At 34.0% G+C, this 18,757-nt stretch overlaps 3 protein-coding genes across 3 annotated transcripts in view; all 3 read right to left on the reverse strand.

Annotated features, from left to right (window-relative positions):
- The window catches only part of LOC144965314 (uncharacterized), a 124,145-nt gene that overhangs the window by 82,852 nt on the left and 22,536 nt on the right, over positions 1-18,757 (reverse strand). The window lies entirely within an intron of this gene.
- LOC144965313 (uncharacterized) lies at positions 10,109-16,971 on the reverse strand. Its single transcript, XM_078900536.1, has 6 exons — positions 16,743-16,971; positions 16,115-16,185; positions 15,418-15,525; positions 15,015-15,103; positions 14,485-14,569; positions 10,109-13,284 (listed from the first exon to the last, which is right to left on the reverse strand). The coding sequence occupies exons 1-6, from the start codon at positions 16,819-16,821 to the stop codon at positions 13,162-13,164; spliced, it is 555 nt and encodes a 184-aa protein (XP_078756662.1). The 5' UTR covers positions 16,822-16,971; the 3' UTR covers positions 10,109-13,161.
- Positions 11,308-13,143, reverse strand: LOC144963983 (uncharacterized). Its single transcript, XM_078897924.1, has one exon. The coding sequence runs from the start codon at positions 13,141-13,143 to the stop codon at positions 11,308-11,310; it is 1,836 nt and encodes a 611-aa protein (XP_078754050.1).

Below are 18,757 nucleotides of genomic sequence, written 5' to 3' on the forward strand. Positions count from 1 at the left end.
TAAGAGGAGGAGAAGGAGGAGGACGAAGAGGAGGTGGAGGAGGAGGAGGAAGAAGAAGAAGAAGAAGAAGAAGAAGAAGAAGAAGAAGAAGAAGAAGAAGAAGAAGAAGAAGAAGAAAGGCGTACCAGGAATAGGAAGAGGAGAAGGAGGCGGAGGAGGAGGAGGAGGAGGAGGAGGAGGAGGAGGAGGAGGAGGAGGAGGAGGAGGAGGAGGAGAAGAAGAAAAAGAGAAATATAGCACTGTATCTTCCATGATTTGCACGTTAGAAACATGCATATTTTCTCTCTTTGTTATTTCTAAATCCATTTCAGATATCCAAACTAGATATGTGACTTTCCGCCTCAAATCGGTGTTATGTCGTTGTGAACATTATGTCAAAAGTGATTTTAAAGCCAGAATGGTTAGATATGTGTGATTTTAGTTTTTGTTACTGTCAGAAACTATCATTGGCCTTAATTTTTTTTTAAAACCTCGCAAAAACGCGAGCTTTTGTAGATAGGCAATATCCACTAAACGTGCTCAAAGCGCTTACCAAATGATCCAACGGCAACACGCAACATGTAGAACGAGACATGAAAAAAAATAATTAAATTGTCCCTCAATTCTGGAACTCTCCCAAACAAAACACAAGTTTTCAAGAAGACAGTAAACATTTGGCAGCACACTACAGGTCTGTATCTTTAACATGTTTCTGTTGTAAAATATTAGAGCCCATTGTTTGCCATCATGATACACCATATTAACATCTCTACAACATGGCTTTAGAAGTGGACATTCATGTGAAAGCCAACTAACCATCACTATACATGAGCTCATGAAATCTTTTGACAAGATAATACAAAATGATCTAAACATCTTAGACTTGAGCTAGGCATTTGACATCGTCCCACACAAAAGCTCCTTTATAAATTTGAAAGTTACAGTATAAGAAGTATTGTTCATGCCACCAACGGCTTACATCATTTCTGACACAGAGAACACAGCAAGTTTCATCAGCATCGTCCTGTCAAGTTGACTCGGGAGTACCACAAGGGACAGTTCTAGGTCCGATACTCCACCCCTGTCACATAAATGACCGACCTCAAACTGTAGCACCTCAAACAAGGCTCCTTGAAGATGACTGTCTTTTCTAAAGACACACCAAATCACTTTCAGACCAAATACAATTGCAAGCAGACTTACAAATTCTCTCTCTCTCTCTCTATTATTATTATTATTATTATTATTATTATTATTATTATTATTATTATTATTATTATTATTATTATTATTATTATTATTATTATTATTATTATTATTATTATTTATTATTTATCATTATTATTATTATTATTATTATTATTATTATTATTATTATTATTATTATTATTATTATTATTATTATTATCATTATTATTATTATTATTATTATTATTATTATTATTATTATTATTATTATTATTATTATTATTATTTATTATTATTATTATTATTATTATTTATTATTATTATTATTATTATTATTATTATTATTATTATTATTATTATTATTATTATATTATTATTATTATTATTATTATTATTATTATTATTATTATTATTATTATTATTATTATCATTATTATTACTATAGTCAGATTTTTTATTAACGCGTGTTTTTCTAGTTTTTCTAAGTGGTCCCTCTATCAAAAGTGGTAAAAATTTGTGTCAACATTTGCATCAATTTGTCTTAACTGAATATAGATTTTAGACCATGTCGATGCCATATAAAAAAAGTGTTTTTCTTTAAGACCTATAAAAAACTACTTTAAAACCGCTGTCATAAAATTCGAGATTTTACACTGTAAAAAATGAAAACAAGTTACTCACCACAAAGTATGATAAGAATTCATTGTTTTCAAAAAAAATACCGTGTTGACACATATAGTTCCGGCTAGTGATTATGAGTTCACGTCATACTTGTTTCCGAATTAAAACAAATCGCTCTAACTGCTATAAACTTATGTAGTTTGCCTTAAATTTATAAATTATAATTTATTGCATATTATGCATACTATTCCATATTTATTGCATTTTATACTACATGCTGCAATTACCGATATGAAATCTCTAGCTTTAAATCATTTGATGTTGTCAAATTAACAATAAATGCTGTTTATATAACTTTGAAAAAATGCATGTATGAACGAACGTTTCACAGAGCATTTAAAGGCCTTTAAAACATAATAAAAGCTTTTAAACTATACGATACGATACGAAAAGAGAAGGCTGTTATCGAAATCAGACAGAGAGATCACCAGTGTGGAATGACGTGATCTTCTTCTTCTTCTTCTTCTTCTTCTTCGTTCCCGTCACGTCACATGGTCAGTCCTTGTGTTGAGGGTTCCAACTTGCTTGTATTCTTTACATTTTAAGAATCCTGTAACCCATCGGCAATCAGTGAAGCCCCATCCTTGCGGGTTTGGGGATGCCACGTCATGAGCAGTGCTAGTACTAGCCTGAGGTCCTGGATGGGTATAGACAGGGGCTTTAACCCTGGTGCATTTTGGTTGTAGCTTCATGATTTGGGTTTCGGTTGCTGTTTAGATACATGGGGCGCAACTCCACATGTCAGTTTATTTTCAAAGTTTTCTTTCTTCTAGATGAACTGCCTGCCAGGGTTCACGATATTCATCTTCCCGGGTTTGGTATCCGAGTTTTCCTTCTCCTCCACCACCCATTGCCGATTTGTCCGCGACTACTTATTTAATTCGTAGCTAACCTTTATATCTAAAGGCCATTCCCCTATCCGCAACCTGGGGACGTGTCGAATGGGAGCCGGCACTCCACACCGTGGTCAGTTGTGACCACACTATTTATTAGGGATAGTTCCCCGAGACCTGTCTGGGCACCAGAGCGTATTCCACACGCCGGTGGGTCATGCATGCCCTAGACTTTAAGGGGGTCTCACCCCGAGCACACAATCGCATTGCTGCGTCAGCTACTCCCAGCCGCGAGGCCAGTTTCCCCAGGGATGCGGGACGAGGACCCGTATTGTGCACTCGAAGATGTAACCTATGTCCACTCGTACAACAGCGGTGTCCCGAGACGACTGTTGCTGATGCCGTAAAGAGCAGAAAGCCGAAGCCTCTAGGCCACACCGCCACCCACCCCTTCCGTAAAAAGTAATTCTTTAGTTCATTTTACTATTGATATAACTGGTATGTACGTCCCACCGTGATTTGTTGTCCATGCTGACTTCAAGGTATTTGTATTCTTATCTTTTCTAAAGTCTATAATTAATTATTTGGTCTTACTTACATTCAATTCAAGGTGTTTATTGTTGCACGAGGAAACAAATTTATTTATTTCTTCCTTATAATCTACTTCGTCATTATTAGTAATTAATCCTTGTAGAGTAGCATCGTCTGCAAATTTTAAAAGAGGTATGTTTAGATCTGCGCTTTTACAGTCGTTTGTATAAAGTATAAAAAGCATGGGAGAGATTACACAGCCCTACGGAGGACCAATATTTATAGTTATGTTATTGGAGACATCTCCTCTTACTTGTATATATTGTATTCTATTTGTAAGGAAGTCTAGCACCCAGGAAATGATATAAGGATTCATTTTAAAAGTAGAAAGTTTATGAGAAAGGAGATGGGGCTGAATCGTATTAAAGGCAGACGAAAAGTCAACAATAAGAATTCTGCAGTACCTTTTAGGCGTGTCTAAATTTTGTAGATATTATTTGTAAAAACAAGGATAGCACCTTCTACACTGCGCTTACTTAGGTAGGCAAATTGATAAGGGTCTAAAAGAGTTCTAGCATGGGTATTGATTCGGAACAAAATAAGTTTTTCAAAACATTTCATGACAATTGATGGGAGAGCGTCAGGTCTCAGATCATTCATTGATTTTACTTTGTCTTTTTTGGGGACAGGAATGATTTTTGAGGTTTCAAAATGCTATGGATGGAAGAGCACGAAAAAGACATATTAAAAATATAAGTATAAATATAGCATAATTGTTCTCCACAGGTTTTCAAAATTTTACCTTTTATACCATCCTGTCCAGCCGCCTTCCTTTCTTTCAGTCTAGAAAACATATATTTTGTCTCACACTCACTAAATTCATCCTCGCATTCATCATTCATACACTCTATCTGTATTTTTTGGTCTGTTCAATTTCGTATTCATTATTGGTAGAATCAAAACCGGGTGTAAAATTTGTTCAGATCATTTAAATCGATTTTGTCGGGTACTTTAGATTTGCATTCATTGTAATTGATAATTGTTTTCATGCCTTTCCAAGTTGTTTTAATGTCGCATGATTGGAAACTTCTCTCTACTTTTGTTTTGTAACGTTCCTTACATTTAATAATTTCTTCTCTGATTTCTCTTTGTTTAATTTTTAGTTCATCTTTGGTACCATTTATAAATATATACTTTTCCTCAATTAAAAGGGATTTCAGTTCTTTTATTATCCATGGTTTGTTATTTGGATACCATTTAACTTCTTTTCTTTCACACACCTGTTGCTCACAAAACTTTATATACTCAGACACACAATCATTAAGTTCATTCACACCCTCACAAGCGTCAATAAAACATTCCAATCAGTACACTCGAAGCCGCCACGCAACTCCTCACACACACTGTCATTCATGACCCCTTACTTAACCACATGCTTAAAACGTTTGATAACAGGGCGATATAGGTAATAATAATAGCATATTATGGTCTGATGAACCGAGTGGAGCTCTTGGAAAACATTTATTAGACTTGTCAACATTACAGAAAAATAGGTCGGCGGTCGATTTGTCACGAGTAAAGCAATGAACAAATTTTGAAAGACCAGGAATTATTATATTATTGCAATGATTAAAATCGCCAGTCACAATAAAAACACTTTCAGGCGATTTGCTTTTTTCATTTTCCACATGGCTGATCAGAGTTTCTATGGCAACAGAATTTGATGCTTAAAATAAAATTTACATTTTAATATATTTCATAGTTGGAAAATCTCAAAAGTAGAAAAAAACCAACTTAACGAGTTTTAGAAAACTTTTTTGAAAATTTTTTGGAAAAATTGTAAAGGATATAAATTATTCACATGTCAGTACGTCACAGCAATTTACAGCGCTATATAGCATTTTAATCCATTTTGTTTTGTATTCATTGTGTAGGCGTGTGTATTTTGAAACCGCGATGTTTAAAATTTTATTTTATTGTAATATAGTTTCAATATAAGAAAATATGTAATGCACTTAAAACACACTTATTCCAACAAATTGAAAATCCTTTCTGTTTATTGCATGCACTAGTTAATCAATCAATAAGGTTGAACTCAACGTCCCTTTGGTTCCTGTTGGACAGAACGTTTATTAAAGGGAGGTGGATTGGGGTTGTTAGGTGTTCGTTTAATTTGAGCACCCCCGTTGCATCAGAAACAGCAATGCCTTTTGCATCTTTTAATGGATGTGATATTGATGATATCAATCGAACATGAAACACCAGTGCTTAACAACACGTAATTGTTACTCTTTCATTATACACGCACAGTTAATGATTTGAGAGGAATGTTATGATGTGGTGAACGATGGCGTCAAGGTTGGTCTTGGTATAAATGTCATGGGTACAAATCTCAATCAATATTAAGGAAATATTATGTTGTGGTGAAGACATTGATGTAATGATACGTCCCTGGCTTTTTGGATTTTTATATTTTCATGGGCTCGAATCTCAATGGAGACCCTTTCGTTTTTGTCTCATGACCTCAGACATATAAAAACTTGAGGTTTTATTTAGAGCAATGTCCACTATACATTATCAGAGCACACTTTCCAAAGGGTCTCTGACCAACCAGCAACAGGTTACAAGAAGAACGAGACATGGCGTCTTTTAGGCGATATTACAATTTTTTTCCGACAGAAACATCACTGCCAGGTAATCCTTTTACACGTGAGTAGGGTGAGGGAATTTGAGTAAAGAACCTTTTCCAAAACTCAACTATGCGCCGAGCAAGGCTTTAACCCAGGACCCTCCGATCCGAAAGTTAGTAGTGCCATTCCACTAGACTGCATAGCCGATAAAAAAATATTTATAGTATTTTTTTTTTTTTGCGGACGAACTAAATATAAACATTGTCAAGTTTATAATAATTGAATTTATATTGAATAGAATATATTGAATATTGAATAGATATCAAATTTTACTAACTACGAGTAAGTGGAATGTTTGGCTTTAAAAAAAAAAAGAAGAGAAAAAGCAACGTAATCAACGCTCAGTCTTTACATTGGAATGGGATTCTTGCATTCAAGTAGGAGAGAATTAGGCTAAGGCAACCATGTATATTCAGGTAGAAAGCACGAAATTTGCCATTCACGTCACAAAGACCCATAAAAATGAGGAAACGACTATTTGGGCAACAATGTCATAATAATCACTTCACACCTGCTATAAAAGATATCTGGCAATATCAGAACGCTCTTGTTTTAGCGCGTTTGCTTTTCCTAATTACAGTTATAGATAGTGTGCGCCTGGCTAAGAAACTCACAAAATTGCCATCCGGAAGTATAATGGACCAACACACAAAACAATGTGTAACCTTGCATGTTTATAGTCTGGTTAATACAGTTTAGTGAGAATTACTCATAAACGAGGATGGCAAATACAATAACAAAGAACCGAGTGACGTCAAATTCATTCTATCTACGAGTATATATCAATCAAGGCAAATAACTGCAGAATTACAAGAAATATTCAATTTTCATTGAGATATTATAATTAAAGGGTATAAATGAGGAGTAATTTTTAAAAATTCAGATTAAAATGCTAATCCAATGAAATAATGGTAAATTTGCTGAATTATGTTTAGCCTAAATCATAATAAATCAAATATAATCATATTTTATAATTGCATGGTTCAAAAACAGTGTGTGCATAAAACCGTGATTACAAATAAGAAAAAATAAAACCATTCCGAATCCAAGCGAGGACATTAAAAACTGTCCCTGTTTATGACGTATGCGCGAACAAAAAGTCCCTCCCTTTGTAGTTTAAATATAGGCCTATAAACCGTCTATTGTGACCGAGTATTAAACTGACATTTAAATATTTAATGCAGGTAATGATTTCGAACCATGGCAATCAAAATTCCCATAAAATGTATTCTTCAACACGTGTGTGCTGGCAATGTGTCCTAACCAGTATGTTTTTACCTTAAATTCTCCAGCACATATACAAAATTTCTTAACGAAAAAGGATTAAGTTAATCCTTTTTCGTTTTGTGCATAGTTGTTTTCACTCAAATAAATAAATCACGATGACCCTCAAATTGTTACCCAATGCCAAGAGTTCTTTGTAGTATTTTTAAAACTGTCGTCCTTCAGGACCATTATAGGCCTATGGAGCCAGAGTTTATCCTGTTTCTTTATCATGAAACGGACAACAACAATATCTACCCTTTTGATAGGACGTTAGACCATCAACACAGTTCTCTACCAAATGAACTATCGGGACCCCTTTGCAGTTTTTAGTTAAAGAATGTTTGATCACCTGAATTGATTAACATTTGACGTGAAAACAGTCTGGTCAAAATGAGAAAATGAATATTTTATCAGTACATGCCAGAATAGGTATGAATCAATTATATTATGTTTATTCCACCTGGTACAGTTTCCTTTTTTCTGATAACAGAAAGGGAGAGGCGGACCACCTTTTAAATCCACATGACATAATGACATCATTGAGAAGATCAACTACTCAGATTGAACAACACCAATCGCACCTGTTATTAAATCAGATTCAACACTGCGGATATGTGGGGATTGTAAAGGTCGAAGTACGGTCATTAAAGTTGGTGGCAAAGGAAGAGCATCCAATTCCGAGGATAGAAGAGTTGGCCAACAAACTTAACCATTGTGAAAATGTTTCAACAATCGATTTCATCTTCTTCCGGATCCTGACCGCCAAAATATCACAACAATCTACACCCACAGTGGCTTCTATCGGTATAAACGTTTACCGTATTATGCCGTATCTTCATGTCTGATTTCAAAGAAATTCCAAACACAGTAATATACTTTGATAATCTGTACTTCATCAGCTCCACCACCATACAGCACTTGGAAACACCTAGCCGCGTTTAAACGTGCAAAATGTAACTTTCTACAGGACGAAATCGATTTTCTTGGTTATCACCTTACGAATAATGGTGTCGCTACCGAAAGTAAGAAAATTGAAGCTGTACGCAATGCATCATTAGTACAGGAACTGGGAGCTTATCCAGGAATACTCAATTATTAGTCTAAATTCTTACTCAACATATCACATCGTGTCGCAAAAGAAAGAAGTGTCTGGAAATAGATATCAACTGAGAAAGCAGCATTTCGGGATTCGAAATCTTGTCTCGTGTCTACCAAAGTACTTGACCATTTTGACCCATATCCCTGTCGTTGTCACATGCGATGCCTCGCCAAGGGACGTATCAGAGATTCTGTCACATCGTTTCTGTGATGGAAATGAAAACCCCATAGCGTTCGCTTTGGGATCGTTGGATAAAGCCGAGCGTCACTACTCCCAATTAGATAATGAAGAGTTTTTTATTATTATATTTGGATTACGAAAATTTCATAATTACTTCTTTGGGCGGCACATCACGATAAATACAGACCATAAGCCATTATTGGTTCTATTTGGGGGGGGGGGGGGAATAAACCGATTCCGGATCAGAAAAAAGATGGGCGGTCATTCTGAGTGCCTACGACTACCAACTTAAACACGTCCCTGGTCAACGAAACAATGCAGATGCACTTTGTCGTCTTGCGTTGTCTCAAGCGGCAGAACCAACTCCATTTCCCGCAGACCTTCACCAAATCTTTATATATATATATATATATATATATATATATATATATATATATATATATATATATATATATATATATATATATATATATATATATTATATATATATATATATATATATATATATATATATATATGTATATATATATATATATATATATATATATATATATATATATATATATATATATATAATTCTATTTACTACTTTTGGTAGCCCATTGTATAAACCTCACTTAGGTCACCCAGCTATATATCTCTTATTAAAAACGAGTCCGGCCACACAGGGGCACTAAACATGTTAAAATGAAACAATGAATAGTTCCACGAAAATGTGCGTAAAAATTCTACAAAGTGAAAGAGATACAAAATTAACTGGATGACCTAACTTTTACTAACTGTTTTCACTTACTTAGGCAGCCCACAAATTGCAATGGTGTATTTCCTACGTTAGGAACTCCAATAAAAATGTGAGTTAGGTTACCCATGACAATATTTGGTGTTTTTGGGTTGTTTATGTCTTTGCTTGTTTTTAAGGGTTTTACGGCGCTTGCAACACATTTAGGTTATATCAGCGCCAGTAAAAAGGAAGAAAATTGGATAGTGAAAACATTCTAGATGTACAATTAAAAGGACTTAAGGAAAAAATAGGGCAAATGGGAATGGTTCAAATAGAGAACAAATGTAGATTCCAAGAACATACTATCAGTGTACTTAGATTGAGATCACCTAAGTCTTATCCAGACACCAGTACAAGATCCCACAAAGAAGGATACACTCAAATGTTTACAAATGCTATATTAAAGATTAAAAAAAATTACAGTACAAAAGAGAGATGATTTACAAGGAAAAAATATCATCTCCCAAAACTATGAATATACAATCGACGGTTTCCCTCCCAGCCAAGAACTCCGGCCAGGGTCAGGACAAAACTAAGCAATCTCATTCCAAGACAAAAAAAAAAAAAGAAAGCAATTGGAAAACAGATATAGGGGGGTAGAAGACACAGTAAGTACCTCTCTGCCCACTATGGGAGGTCGGGAACCCCATCCCAGTAGGATTGTTTAAAGCACCAACCAATTAACAAGTGATTTAACCAGCATTCGAATAGTAAATAACACACTTGTCTTAGGTTGATAGAAAATTGAATGTACCTACATGTGAAAGCATAAAAAAAAATTCTATCCAGACAAGTACCCAACACAAACGATAGAAGTAGAAGTATAAACGGACAGAGATAAGTACATTTAGTAAACAAATGATGACGGTAACGACTTGGATTTTAAAATAAAAATTTATTAAAAACCAATATGAGATAAACATATATAAAAATACGTGATGTTACTCATGAACAAGAGTTTGATGAAATTATACACCAAAAATACATGATTTATGTCACCCATTGGGTCACTTAATACACATTTGTAACATAAACATTTAATGAAATTATAAACCAAAAATACATGATTTATGTCACCCAATGGGTCACTTAATACACATTTGTAACATAAACATTAATGAAATTATAAACCAAAAATACATGATTTATGTCACCCATTGGGTCACTTAATACACATTTGTAACATAAACATTTAATGAAATTATAAACCAAAAATACATGATTTATGTCACCCATTGGGTCACTTAATACACATTTGTAACATAAACATTAATGAAATTATAAACCAAAAATGCATGATTTATGTCACCCATTGGGTCACTTAATACACATTTGTAACATAAACATTTAATGAAATTATACACCAAAAATACATGATTTATGTCACCCAATGGGTCACTTAATACACATTTGTAGCATAAACATTTAATGAAATTATACACCAAAAATACATGATTTATGTCACCCATTGGGTCACTTAATACACATTTGCAACATAAACATTTAATGAAATTATACACCAAAAATACATGATTTATGTCACCCATTGGGTCACTTAATACACAGTTGTAACATAAACATTTAATGAAATTAAACACCAAAAATACATGATTTATGTCACCCAATGGGTCACTTAATACACATTTGTAACCTAAACTAGACTTGATGAAATTATACATCAAAAATATATGATTTATGTCACCCATTGGGTCACTTAATGCATATTTGTACCATAAACAAAAGTTCATGAAATTATACACTAAAAATAACTGATTTATGATTTATAATTAATTAGAGCATAATCTAATGGTTGAAATGTCTTCAAATGGAATAAAGAGGGTTTTATAATTTGTTTACATGCAGGGATCAGGCAAATATGCGACCACAAAAAGATACAGACTGAGCTCATTAAGTTTGGAGTTTTAGCCCTAATTTAGCAATTACCTAATTTTACCCTCTCTTTTAAGACCTGGTGCGGGGGGGTGGGGTGGTCCCAGCTTGTATATTATATATGTATGAGCATCAAAAACAAGAATTAATGCGCCTGTCACTCATCTTATGTCTTGTATCATATTTATGCTATGAACAGAAACTTCTGAACTTCTTTTTCTCGTTGAAGACTTTGTTTCTTACCAAAGTTGCCTTATTTTCATAACCTTCAAGAACTTTGTATTTTGATAAAAATTCAAGTACATCTCTTTTGTTGGGAAGACATCCTTTATTTGAGGTATCTGTGATATATTTCTTAAAGTAAGAGTTTACAATATCGGACTCGTGATCAGACCATTTTGTATATTGACGTTGAGTAACGTCTGGTGATTTTTTGCTTCCATTTCCAGCAAGCTGTACATTTTGTTCATTTACTGTTGCTTGCTCAGAAAGATAGCTGGACAGTTCATGTTGTTGAGGTAATGTTGTAGAACAAATATCTGAGTTGCTGATTTCCCTTTCTTCGTGTGAAACTCTTTGAGGCTGTGGTGTATCATCTACTGATTTCAACAAGAAATTCCCCACTTTTGTGATTTCTGTCACTGCCAATGGACACTGGTACACATTTCTATTGACAGATTCAGTGTCCCATGTGCCGATAAAAATGGTTCTTTGTTCTTCTGGAATGTCTAATTGAACAAACATGGTGGAAACTCTATGTCTAGACTTATCAGCAATCAGGAGGTGAGGCTGCTTCAGTCCAGGACAACGTTTTACAACAGACTGAAGGCAATGGTATCCACTGGCATGGTCAGTTAATTGACCAGTGTTGGGAAACAAATATGTATTTTCAATAGAAACATTACAATTTATCCTCTCACTTAGAAGTTTTGTTATAGGCTCTATTGTGTCCATTGGGAACAAAACAGGAACAAGTCTTCTATTACTTTTGCCAGCTTGGTAGGCCAGCTTCAGATTATCGATCAAATATTTTTCCATTGGATCGTCAACATCCATAACTAAATTTGGATCGATCCAAGCACCTGTGATGGCATCTCTCCACTCAGCTAAAGTAAGCCTACTTGGCTCACCATCTCTTCGAGCATTAAACATGGTTATCCTTGACAAAATGATATTCCTCATGAAAATAAAAGTCTGTTTATCCCAGATACCAAATTGAGCCATCCCATTTGTCATTTCCTGCAACAAGTATTTTCTGAAAGTTGAAATATCTTCTTCCAATGGCATGGCTGCTGGTTTACGAAGACCACCCCATTTTAATTCACATTCTACTTCAGCTGAATAAAAGATAAAGCTCCAATTCAGATTGAGGACATCTATAAATCTGCTCAAATCTTGCTCTTTGTCAAATACACCTTTCATAATAAAGTACCCTTTCATGACGTTGACTGCCTTCTTTAGAACAAATCCGATTCTCACTTTCAAACCGGCCTTTTGGCCATCATCTTTGTCACACAATTTGATGACAACCTTTTCAAATACATTGAATTGTTTGTAGTCTAACACATCTAGTCCCGAGGCATTTTGATTTTCGGACTCTGCTCGTAATAGATAAATTAAGTTGGCAAACAATCTCATCTCACCCATTATAACAGATCTTTCCTTTTTTACTGATCTTGCCCATTGTTTTTTCCCAAGCAACAATACAACTAAATCTGTTCTGCAAATCTCTCCAACATCGTCTTTTCTAAACCTATCAATAACATTGGTCTTAAACTCAACATCAACACCTATTTCTTTTGCACAGCCTGACAAAGAAGTCATTTTAATTGTGTCAGCTTGCAAAGACATCACTCGAGAACACTTTTCTTTGTGACGAAAGATATTTTTGCCATCAAAAAAGCCTAAGCAGCCAGAACACATTACTGTATCAGCATTGCCTTGGCTTCTCTCCCTTATTAAAGTTGCTTGCTTATCTTTGCGATGAATTTCTGCATTTGCTTTAAAAACGCCGCTTTTTTTCATGGTATCAAACATTCTGTTTTACTCTTTGCTCGGTAGTTTCAAAGCAGCAATCACTTCCTCCTCTGTACCGTGTTTTCTTTTTATATGACGAGTGAGATGGGTTTGGAATTCATCACAAAACTTACACATTCGTTTTGGTTTCTGAAATGTAAATCAAAGAAAAGTTCATTGCCCAGATGATAATGCCATAAGCAGTGATTTCATAAATGCTTGAAAAAAATATCCTTGAGGACAAATCACCTTTTAAAAATAATGTCTATTAAATAAATTAGATAGAGGAGTGTTGATGTTCAGATATTTATGAAGATAGGCTTAAAAACACGAAAAACATACTTAATGAAATCTAACCATCTTCCCAATAACGACCAAAATTTATAATGGCCACTTTCTAAACTCTCGACTCCCAGAATCTCAATCCTCTTACAATTGCACACTAATTTCTAATTAAATTTTTGTTATTAATTATTTTAAAAAAATTATGCCTTTTTCGCCACATCATAAGATATCGTCGCCTAAGCATTCCACAAAGGAATATAGATAACTCATCAAACAAGATGTCTGATGTGAACAACGATCACCTATGTTGTCCAAGTGAGCAAATTGGGGGTTAATAAACTTGTTCAAGGAAAAAAACGAAAGTGCCTGAAGCGGGGCTCGAGCCCAGGTCCTTCCGGGACACAGTGCAATGCATTAACCACTCGGCCACTATAATTCTATAACTAGGGGACTATAATTCAAATCTGATCCATCTTTTATACTACATGGGCTTTCATCACACTGGACAATTATTTCAATCAACACTGTGTACTATATTATAGTTATTTTAACTTAAAACCGTTAACCATGAAGAGACATTCAAAAATGTGAATTTGTGTAAATTTAAGTGATTGACATTGATGTTACTGAATATAGTGCCATGGAAGAGCCTGCGTTCAGAATATGCATTACATTACATTTAACCTGATCCCTGAGACCACGAGACAAAGACTGTTTGCAGGAAACATTCTATGTTTAAATACAGAACATCTCCAAAGACTTGGATTTAATGTACCTATACAGTTTGGCTGGACCAGCTGTCAGTCTTCTTTATACAAATTCCAGTTAATGACTCTTAATAAAATCACAACTCTAATCTCCTAATCCAAACTCATTAACACCTTGTACACCTGACACTTATGCTGCTAGTAAAGCAATGCACCATAAATGTACCTTGCCAAGCAGACATTTAAAAAATTGGAGATATAGACCCAATTTACTCAAATTGTTCCTCTGATATTGCATAATCAAAACAGACGTTTATCCTTCGCTAGTCAATTCGTCAAATAAAGTAATAAGACTAACCTTATAACTGCTTTCATTCCTATTTTCATTCAGTTGGGATGGTTCAAGACGGACTTCTTGTGGATTTGGTAACTTTTCATCAGGCCTAAAGACATATTCTTTTTATTAGAAATTTGATGCAAAATAGTAGTAATCAGTAATAAATATAATTCGTAAAAATTAGATTAAATAGCATAAGTAGATACCTAGTTGCTCCAATCATGATCAAGATAAAAATCAAGAGTTATATCCTATTATTATTATTATTAAACATGGAATATTTTAACAGAGGACACTAACATATACCAGAGTTTGACTTAAAAAATTATCATTTTTAAGAAATAAATAAATCATTTTAGACAGCATTTTTTATATTCCTACCTGTTCTCAACCTTATTATATGTGCTTTGTATAATGTGAAACTGTATTTTATGTGACTTTAAGAAATTATATACAGATTGGTTAGATCTTAGGGGAGACAGCGATAAATGACTGCTTATAATTATCATTTATATAAATAGGATAATGTATCTCATAGTGGTTTTTCCTACCTTATATTGTCGACCAATCCATCAGAATGAAATTCAACAATTTCAGATTCGCAATGATTACTTTCAGCATTGTCAATCAGCATTGGATCCTGAGAATGCAAAATAAAGATTGTTCACATCAGACAGATTTTTCATAGAAATTTGCTTACACGACTTATTAAGATTTGACATGTTTAAAGCAGTATTTAACCGCTCTTCTCCATCAAAATTTTTTTTGGATGTCTCTCTAACTCTTAGCCTGAAATTTGCTAAGCGAATGCAACAGTACAAGGTGATCATCCATAATACAAACACAGATGTTTGATTAAGTAAGGAGCTGTAATGCAGAACAAATGACATGTTAAAGAAGAGGGCAGAGAGATGAAGATATGCTTTTCAATTAATGATCTGTTCTATTAGGTACCTGATTCCAATTTAGGATCTTTTCTTTGAACCTCAAAGCTGACAATTTGGAAAGCATTTCTTCTCCCTCATCCTCACTACTTGTTTGTGAGGGTGGTGCTGGAACAAACTGTTGATATAAAAGAAATTAAGTTTTTGATTGATTCAAATGTAGAAATGGAAATGTAATGGTGCCTGCCAAGTGATCTGATATTACAGGTAATGCTCTATTTAAATATGGTTAGATTTGATTAGAAAATAGGTTTCAATGTGACATAGCATTAGACCTAGGAAATGATGCACCATTAAAGTGAGAGAATAGGGAGAAGCCTGTAAAGAACTAGGACAGTCACTAATCGTAACAACTTTTATTTTTTAAATAATTATTTTCAAAATGTGTAACTAATAATTCTAATCGTAAGACTGATTAGCATAACATGTTCAATAGCACTGGTTTTATAAGTAATAAGCATTGCATTATTATAGCATTTCATGTCTGAGAAAATAAGTTCTTTTTTTTAATGGGGTTGAGGCATGGAATATCTAACATTAACATACACAGAGACAGCATCAAACAATGATAAATGAATAAATATTAAATACTCAAGTATAAAAGTATTTGAGAAGCTTTAAAACAAACATAAAAAATACATTTTATCTTAATACAGTAGGCCTAGAATCTACTTTAAAAAAGAAACAATGTTTTTCTTCAATCTTACATCTGGGTCAATATCTCTGTCAGCAGAGGGAACGGGAGATGAAGAACTGGAGGGCACTTCTTGCTCAGCATCTTTTGTGGAAGAGAATAAAAGTTTAGGATTAATTAATTAAGTACAAAATTAAGAATCAAAATGCGCCTCCTCTAACTTATGTTCATCTTGATTGACATGCACAAAACTTTAAAGTTGGTTTTTGTTTCCAATTTATTCTAAGCTTTCATCTATGTGGACGATGAATAACGTACAATGTCATAATAAAAGTATGAGCATGAGTAGTAAATGTGCATAGTCATCATAGAGCCTACTACTAGCCTAGAGTATAGAGACTATAATATATACACATAAAAATCTTTAGTCTTGAGTCATCTATTATTATCATTTTTTTTTTGCTGTCTTTTGACTTTGTGACACTTTGTCTCTCATGTTATCTGTGACAAACAAAACTGGCAAAGAAAAAACAACAACATTGCCTTCTCCTCTAACCTTTGAGACTAGACTAGAGTACAGTGACTGAAAATTGGTCTACATTATCATTCATCTTGATAAATCTAAATCTTAATTAAGTTCTAGAAAAAGCAAGAGTATATCTTTATCTAGAGTTAGTCTCTTAGTCTTATTCTTCTCTTACCTTTTTGTCTGGACTCCAACATTAACATTCGTTGAATGCCAAGTTCAACCAAACGTTTGCTTCTAGTCAATGCCGCCATGTTGAAATTACTAAATGATGGAATTAAACTGATAAATTACTTGTCAACAAACGGACTGACAGACAGTCTAAGTCTACTGGTGACAAGAATGGAGAATTCCATGTCGAAGACCGCAAATTCTGTGCTACTTTCATTTTCCTTCTTTCCCCCAGGGTTGCCAGATTATTTTTCAACAAAATGCCAGGGGAAGACTCAAAAAATGCCAAAACACTCAAAAAGATGCCAAAGTCTGTTGACTCCCACCCCCACTAAGAAAACTACTCACTTTTGATAGACAATTTACTATCATATCCTGGTGGCTTGCGTGTTTTCTTTTCTTTTTCTTTTATTTTTTTTTTTTTTGTTTTGTTTTTTTTGTTTTTTTGAATTATACTAAATTTCCTGTTGGGGTAATTATTTACCTACTGACTACTAAGTGGAGTGCTAAACCACTACACCACGGTTGGATTTTAAGAATGAAAAAGAAATGTGAAGATGTTTGTTTTTACGCGTTTAGAAATAATTAAGAAAAGGTGTCATTTGAAGTATAATATACAAGAAAAGAAAATGCCAAATGAAAATGCCAAATGCCAAATGATTTTTCTAATGCCAAACGGTTTTCAAAAATGCCAGATTTTTGGAATCTGGCATTTAAAATGCCAAACTGGCAACCCTGCTTTCCCCGTAGTGCTTTCGTTTTGTGTCATAGATTGTCGTAAAATAAAAGATTCGGTCAATTGTCGTAAAATAGAAAATCGCGATGCCATCGTAAGCTGGATGAAAAAATGTAGGGTAGAGTCGGGGAAATTCGCCGTCGGGGAAATTCGCCACTTCTCACACCCCTCTCTTTAAATGCAAATAACCCATCTTACCTATTATTGGACGAGTCCAAGTGTCACATCATCACTTTGATGCTCTTTTCATCTATTGTTTTTAATCTACCAATCAGCATTTAGTACATTAATATCATGACACAATCGTGTCATTTAACGTCATAGCGTGTCTGTCGTTTTGTGCGCCTGATTCGTCCGAAATCCAACACCCGCCATTCCAAATTCCTACTTTCACTCGTTGTCATTTTAAGCGTTTTTTCAGCTTAGATCCTTACTCTACAACCTGTTATTTTGATATTGTATGATTTAAACATTAGTTTTGATGTTCCCATCATTTGCAATAGTTAAAAATATTCTTTTATTTTTTAATTGAGGGTCCCAATGATATCACTGCTTTCGGGGAAATTCGCCACTAGTATCGGGGAAATTCGCCGTTCTAATTGGGGACATTTGTCGCTCTGTTTTGTCGAAATATTATTAATTAAATGTTTAAAGGGGGCCTTGATGATATTTTGACCGATAATTATTTAATAGATTGGTGATGCAGTGTCTAGGTAGCGTTCATAGTGCATAAAATTTACATAATGAGGATAGTAATGATTATTAGTAATTTAACTGGACGTAATGAACTTTTTACTATAATGAAGCAGTTTTTTTATATATTTGTAGAATAAATGGTGAGAACTTCAAAGAAAACCCAAAATGGAAGCAAAAGATAAAGAGAAAAATAGGATAGGATGGTTCAGCAAAACACAAGAAAAGATATTTTGTCATGTTTTCGCCTTCTATCATAGTATCATATCGTCATTTATAAAACTTGCCGTTGGTCATTGAATATTTTTAGTTTTTTGCCATTGTAAATAAATAAAATATAGTAATTACTACAAATTAAATCAAATATAAACATGAGAAAACAAAATAATATCTAAAAAGTACAAAAAATTCACGATAAAAATGTGTTAAAATCGAGCGGCGAAATTCCCGACAGTGGTGGCGAATTTCCCCGAACTATGGCGAATTTCCCCGACGAGCATAACAACTTTTAAATGCGAAAATAAAGTATTACGAATTGAAATACTGGAACAAGTTTAATAAAATCTCATCACTGATTGGCTGATTGTCTT

The sequence above is a fragment of the Berghia stephanieae genome, chromosome 2 (assembly GCF_034508935.2).
Source record: "Berghia stephanieae isolate SIO BIC M18660-M18661 chromosome 2, UCSD_Bste_1.3, whole genome shotgun sequence".
NCBI classification, from domain to species: domain Eukaryota; kingdom Metazoa; phylum Mollusca; class Gastropoda; order Nudibranchia; family Aeolidiidae; genus Berghia; species Berghia stephanieae.

Bases quoted from the DNA above. Each gene is read 5' to 3' on its own strand.
- LOC144965313 (XM_078900536.1), bottom strand. From the start codon at position 16,821: ATGGCGGCATTGACTAGAAGCAAACGTTTGGTTGAACTTGGCATTCAA. The intron at 14,570-15,014 runs GTAGGAAAAACC...ATATGTCTTTAG, and splicing joins GGATTGGTCGACAATATAAG to GCCTGATGAAAAGTTACCAA. The intron at 13,285-14,484 runs GTTAGTCTTATT...TTTACATTTCAG, and splicing joins GGAATGAAAGCAGTTATAAG to AAACCAAAACGAATGTGTAA.
- LOC144963983 (XM_078897924.1), bottom strand. From the start codon at position 13,143: ATGAAAAAAAGCGGCGTTTTTAAAGCAAATGCAGAAATTCATCGCAAA.